Source organism: Ciconia boyciana, chromosome 2, assembly GCF_034638445.1.
Source record: "Ciconia boyciana chromosome 2, ASM3463844v1, whole genome shotgun sequence".
NCBI classification, from domain to species: domain Eukaryota; kingdom Metazoa; phylum Chordata; class Aves; order Ciconiiformes; family Ciconiidae; genus Ciconia; species Ciconia boyciana.
The window spans coordinates 125,062,399-125,068,398 of record NC_132935.1 but is presented as its reverse complement, the minus strand read 5'-3'; the positions used below and the strand labels follow the sequence as shown (position 1 = coordinate 125,068,398).

General features: G+C 35.0%; 1 protein-coding gene across 1 annotated transcript in view; it reads right to left on the bottom strand.

Moving 5' to 3' along the window:
* Positions 1-680: 680 nt before the first annotated feature.
* The window catches only part of NEK10 (NIMA related kinase 10), a 104,386-nt gene continuing 99,066 nt past the window's right edge, over positions 681-6,000 (bottom strand). The window contains exons 31-34 of the mRNA XM_072851443.1: positions 4,827-4,937; positions 2,265-2,373; positions 825-877; positions 681-740 (exon numbers count right to left, since the gene is read on the bottom strand). Of these exons, the coding sequence (XP_072707544.1) occupies positions 681-740; positions 825-877; positions 2,265-2,373; positions 4,827-4,937 (333 nt within the window). The remainder of the gene's footprint in view (positions 741-824; positions 878-2,264; positions 2,374-4,826; positions 4,938-6,000) is intronic.

Below are 6,000 nucleotides of genomic sequence, written 5' to 3'. Positions count from 1 at the left end.
ATGTTGATTACTGCAAAGACAAGCAACAGACTTACTTGGTGGAAGTAGTGAACTTTTTCTGTACTAAAGAATATCTGAAATGATAAATAACAGGGTAGCAGGTAAAAAGAATGAGAAATGCTAAGCTCATGTTGTGGACTATAAGGACATTTTTCATGTATTTTCTTTCTTGTGTTCCTCAAAGGTTTCCTGCAGAAAAGATATACCATCTCTAGGACAAGGCATTTGCCTAGTTTCAAAGACCATTAAATTTTTTTCACCCCCTGCACTTTTGTGCTCGCAACCACTTATTCTGCTTGTTGTGCTGTACTCAAACATTTTACTAAATATGTCAGCTTCATCCTTTCAACCCTGTAACGGTAGAGTATCATAATAAAATACACTTCTATTTAAATGAACATTTTGTTCAGCTGTGATTTTATATGGGAAAAAATGTGAGGAAATTGCTGCCAAACTTGTACCACTATCATCTGAGTGAAGAAAACAGATGTGGCCAAAAAAACCTGCTTACATGAGCTAATATGTCCCACGTACATTTCTTACAGTCCATGCATCCATGTATTATAATAAACCATGTATTGCACTAAGTTTAAAGTGAAATTGCAGTCACGTAAACAGTCAGATGATGTGTTTGGGTTTAGCACATCATAATTAACTTTGTCTTTTTAAATGGAACAGACTCACCTGCTAGAAGAGAAATTGTAATAACCACTTTCCTCTAGAACCTCTTCAATTAAAGTCTACAAGATAAAAGAAATTCATTTCAGTAAATTATCTTTATTAAAAGTAATAAATTAATACATATAGGTATATTTATAGCTTACCTGCAAGTGTTCATATGTCATCCCTTCTGCTATGTCAGAAGTGCCAACAATACCTTCAAGTAAAAGGCAAGTAATGTTATACTACTGAATTTGGCATTTGTGCTCCCTCATCAGTTTCTTAGCAATTCCAGTACAAATATAATGACAAGAGAGATGCTTGATTATTAGCAGCTTATTCCACTGACCACAATGACCCCCTGCAAAGGGAGGCATCTTAAGGCATCTTATGATGTGAACATTTGAGGCACACAATGTTACCACATTATGAAAGAGTTCTAAATGATGGAAAATATTTTAAATACTTAATGTAACAGAACACAGCAATGCAACTTTCTTATTCTTCACCACTTACAATTTATAGTGGAAAGGGCACATAGCCAGCAGCAATTTGTGAGGACAAAGTACTCTTTGCAGGTTAAGAAATTAAAAAATTAAAGATACTGAGCATCTGATCAAATTGCATTACTGTATCCAGGAACAAAATAAACCTCTTATTTAAAGTGATTGTTAGGGATTAATTTCCTACTGAAATACCACCCTTGACACCTAGTATTATTTCCACTTTTTGCAATAAGCTGTGGAACTGATATGCCAGTTTCAACACAAAGGCCAGCAAAACCAAAGTTTCTTACCCTTCTTTCTGGCAACACAGTTTTAATGTTACTATGTCCTCTAGTCCATGGATTGTGACATAGCTTTTCCTGTATTTAGAAGAATGGAAATGGCACAAATACCAAAATACAGGCTGCACATTTCCCTTATGTTCATTGCACAGAGGCATATGATGAAACAAGTCTCTGAACTAGGAATTGTGGTTCCCCACCCTGGATGATGCCAGTGATGGTAGGTTTGATTAAAGATGGAGTTCATGATTTGTCACTCTCAGTATCACTAGTTCAAAGTATATTTGGCACTATTCATTTTCTAAAGTATATGTATACACTTTACACTATATAGATGTGGTATAGCATGTAGCATTTCCCTCCTCAAGTTTGTAGGGCTTGATCTAGCTAGGTAATTAAATCATCCCAGTATAACTGTTTCAAACACGACAGAAGAATAACATAGGGTTTAAATACAGTTTGTTTAAAAATCACATGCAAGGACAAGTAAATCCTAAGTAGGATATTTTCAATTACAAACATTTCTATTGATTTTCATGGATGAACCATGTGTTATTTGCATCTTTGATATTTCTTTGTAATTCCAAAGTATACTCTCTTAAATTAGTAGAATGTTCCATCAGTGGTAAACTGCATATCTTACCAGGAATTACACAAAACAAAAACCAAACAAACCCTGATAATGAAAATCAGTATAGTCAACATAACTTTACTGGTTTTAAAGACAGGTCTTATAGCAGCAATTCCTTCTGCTTTGATACCATACACTTTATTAGAAATATATATGCCACTATAGAGGTTTTGTTGCTTTCCTTACCTTTTCTATCATCTGGAAGCAACATATTTCCACCTGAAGAGAGAAGTACCACATGCCAATCTGCTGTGAAGAAGTTGGGCTCAATCAATTCAGGAGAACCTTGCAGCAGCTGGGGACAAAAAAAAAAAAGAGAAAAAAGCAAAGGACACATGAAATCTCCACTCTTCCTGTCTGCCAAAACTTCAGACTTCTATGAGGCAGTTTACCCTTTCCTATGTTTCCCAGTGCAGTCAGAAGTCAAAGGAGATTTCAATACTTTTTAGATTAATGAAAAAGTGGTGAACACAATTATGAATGTCCTACCTTCTTCTCTCCAGAAACACTGACTGAACATTGCAAGCTGCCAATCTGCACTTAGCATAAAGCACTGAGTTCTTTAGACTATCTGAATAAAATGTCATAAACTATACATTTGTGTGAAGATAAACAGGGAAGTGTATTCCCTCGAACCTAGGAGAGAAAGAGCCGATGACTCTGTTTTTCAAAACCAGGGCTTCTAGTGAAATTCTTAGTCCATATTCAAGTGGTATAATTTCCATTAGAGGGATCCCAGCACTTCTGAAACCTGGAAGTCAGTTTAGCTACTAGATTATGTGAACAAGGATACTGACAATAAACTTAAAAACATCTAATTTTGAAAATATCCACTGGTAACAACTCTGACATGAAAATATCTTTGTGAGCAGGAGAGATATTCCAGTTGTGCATTTCTGCAGCGCGTTAACACTTTTACAGTCACAGAAACAGAATAATATCTGTTGTTGGAGGACCTTTACCCCACCATCAATCAGTGGAGGAATCTTTTTGTCTGTTATTCTAATTAGGTTTTCTAATTCAGCATAGTTAAAAACCCATGATTTTTAAATTTTTTTTGCAGAAACTGCACAACCTCATAACAACACTTGCTGGAAGAGTTCAACCTAATTCTTTTCTCTATTTAGGTTCTTCCTATTACCTCCAAATGATATCCGTGTTACCCAACACATTTATAGTGGTGATTTTGATAAAATATGTACCATTTATTCACTGATGCTTATCAATTCTCCATCCTTCCAGCTGCACTTTTTGTTGTTGCTTTCTATTAATAGTTTCTATAACTATTTCCTTCAAGGTAGAAATGCCCAGAATTGCATTCAGCATTTCAAACATCTTCAATTTACTACCATTTACTTTTTAAATAGTGTATTTATTCCCTTTTCTTCAGGTTTAAATACAATAGTTTTGAAGCTAACACAATTTTACAGTTGATAACATTTATAAATTTATAAATATATAGGTTCCTTTATTTCTGGGTATTTGAAAATTAGGTTAATTTTATAATAAACACTTCCTTTTTCTTACCATATTTTTGGGCATCCTTTCCTGAAAACATCAACTCAATACATGATTAGCAAATATTTCCTTAGATTTAACGCTATGACTGAAATACAGGAATTATTTAACGTAAATCCCAGCTTGATTTACAGGACAGAAAATCAGCATGAAATCGATGGCTCAGAGAGTGGCACCTTTAACTATCTTTCAAATGTACTACCAGTGTAAACCAATGTGAACACTAAGCAGCCACCTTCCATGGAGCTTAAGCATCTCAGATTAATTATTACAAAAGTACAGGAAGGATTTAGCATTTGGAGTCAGTCCATTCCATACCAAACAATGATTTAGAAGATTCCACAATTCACTGCAAGTAGGTGAGAATCAAATCGGATTACACAGGGGAATTTTGTGAGTGATAAGAAATCATCTTTGTCATCAAATTTTAGATACAGTAACATACCTAATAACTGCTTTGTCATCAATTCAAAAATGAAATATCTTAGCTTCACAGTCTCCCACAGTACACAGATGCCGAGGATGTCATTTTCAGATCCTATGCTGACTACAGTCTTCTCAGGAGATTTTGAAGGAACACTTAGAAATTCTGATATTGATTGTTAGCTCTTTCTCTGTTGGAGAGCACCCAGCACATGATTGGAAAACATGCAGGCATGGTTCTTTAGTCATGCCATTCTTGCAAATCTGAGGTATTTTTAAACTGATGACACTAAACTGTTTCTGACACACTATGCAGCAATGGGAGAAGGTATGCTACATTCAAGACACTGGGACAGTGCTTTCTTAAAATTCATAGTTTTAGTAGGAATACATTCCAAAACATGAATAATACTGGGAAACTAACAGCAAATTAAGAAGAGCGTACATAAATTAAGAGCTTACATAACCTTTATCAGCCTTTGTCACAAAAAGTTACATTTTCTTTCCTCTTCTCTTTCTGAGCTCTGATGAGATGAAGTCTGGTTTTGCATGTTAGCAGCTAGCAGGTGCTTTCCATTTACAAAAAGTGTTCTAATGATCAGACACAAACTTGAAACCAATCTGTAGAAACTGCTTATGTAAGAAGCCTCCATATTTTCCAAATAAAGGATAGCTAGAGAACATTCTAAATATTTCCTTTTAAAAATGGAATCTTACACTTATATTTTTGTGATATTAATATCAATAGCTTAATTAAAATCGAAGAAGAGACAAAGTCGACCATAGGTAGTAATTGGTGTACTGCACCTTTTTCATTTTTGATTTCAGATTACAAGGATTGCTCTGCTGACTGAAGAGGGACTTCTTGAATCTCTCAATGATTCTCCTTTTCAAGTTGCATTGCAAAGCTGGAGGAAGCTATACAAAACAAAGAAACAGATGTTTTCACCGTTCAGTTACACCTCCCATAAAGGTGACCTAATCAGCAGCACCATTACTGGAAAAAGTAGCTACACTGCAAAAAGAAACATTGATGTTTAATAGCATGGTGAAAAACAACAGTACGAGACTTGATTTAATGGCATATTGTAATAATGCTCCTAGTTTGCCCATTCTGTTAGGCTTGGGATATCATATAACTCAGTACCTCCAGCCTTGAAGGTAAAGATCATTATAATAAGCCTAATACAGGTAATACTAGATTTGCCTCCCTGATCAAAGTGCTAGTATTTGGGACATTTTTCTGCAGCTGAAGCCCATAGAACATTGGACAAGATTTCATGTTGGCTATAATGAGTCACTACAGCTGAAATTAATGGAACTTCAAGAAGCTTAGACCTTCATTCAATGTGTGTAGAAATTAATGTGAATCTCCCTCATGGCTTCAGCAGGCTCTTTTAACATCCTTATGTACATCTTAATACAATTTGGAATGTCACTTTTGCTAGAAGCTTCCTGTGGGAGGTAATTTACGTTTCACTTGTCTATAATTCAAAACTGATTCTGTATACTTTTTCTCCTGTATTTTTTGGTTGAAAAAGTACACATCTTTCAACTATATTTACAAAAGAAAAGCACAAATCACACTTCATTGTGTTTTAAAGTCTTCAACAGACAGTTCAAAGGAGGTCTCTTCCTTTGCTCTTTGAGATTTTAAAATCATTTTTATGCTCCAACAGTAAATGTAAAGCTTCAGCTGCTGGTCACTGCAATGACACCAACCCAGCCTGATGACAATTCTGTGATATGTACTACCCTTCTGGAAAGATCTCCTATGCTGTTTCTGTATAGTTGCCTATACCTGCAGATAGTGTTTATAAAACTATGATTTTCTACCATTTAGTATAGAGTTTATAATCACATCACTCATATAAATTCACAAAGTGCCACTCCATTGAACTCAGGAAGCTTTTTGACTTCTCAAGGAAGGTTTGACCACTAATGATTCACATTCAAACACTGTCACAGTACACATTATAAA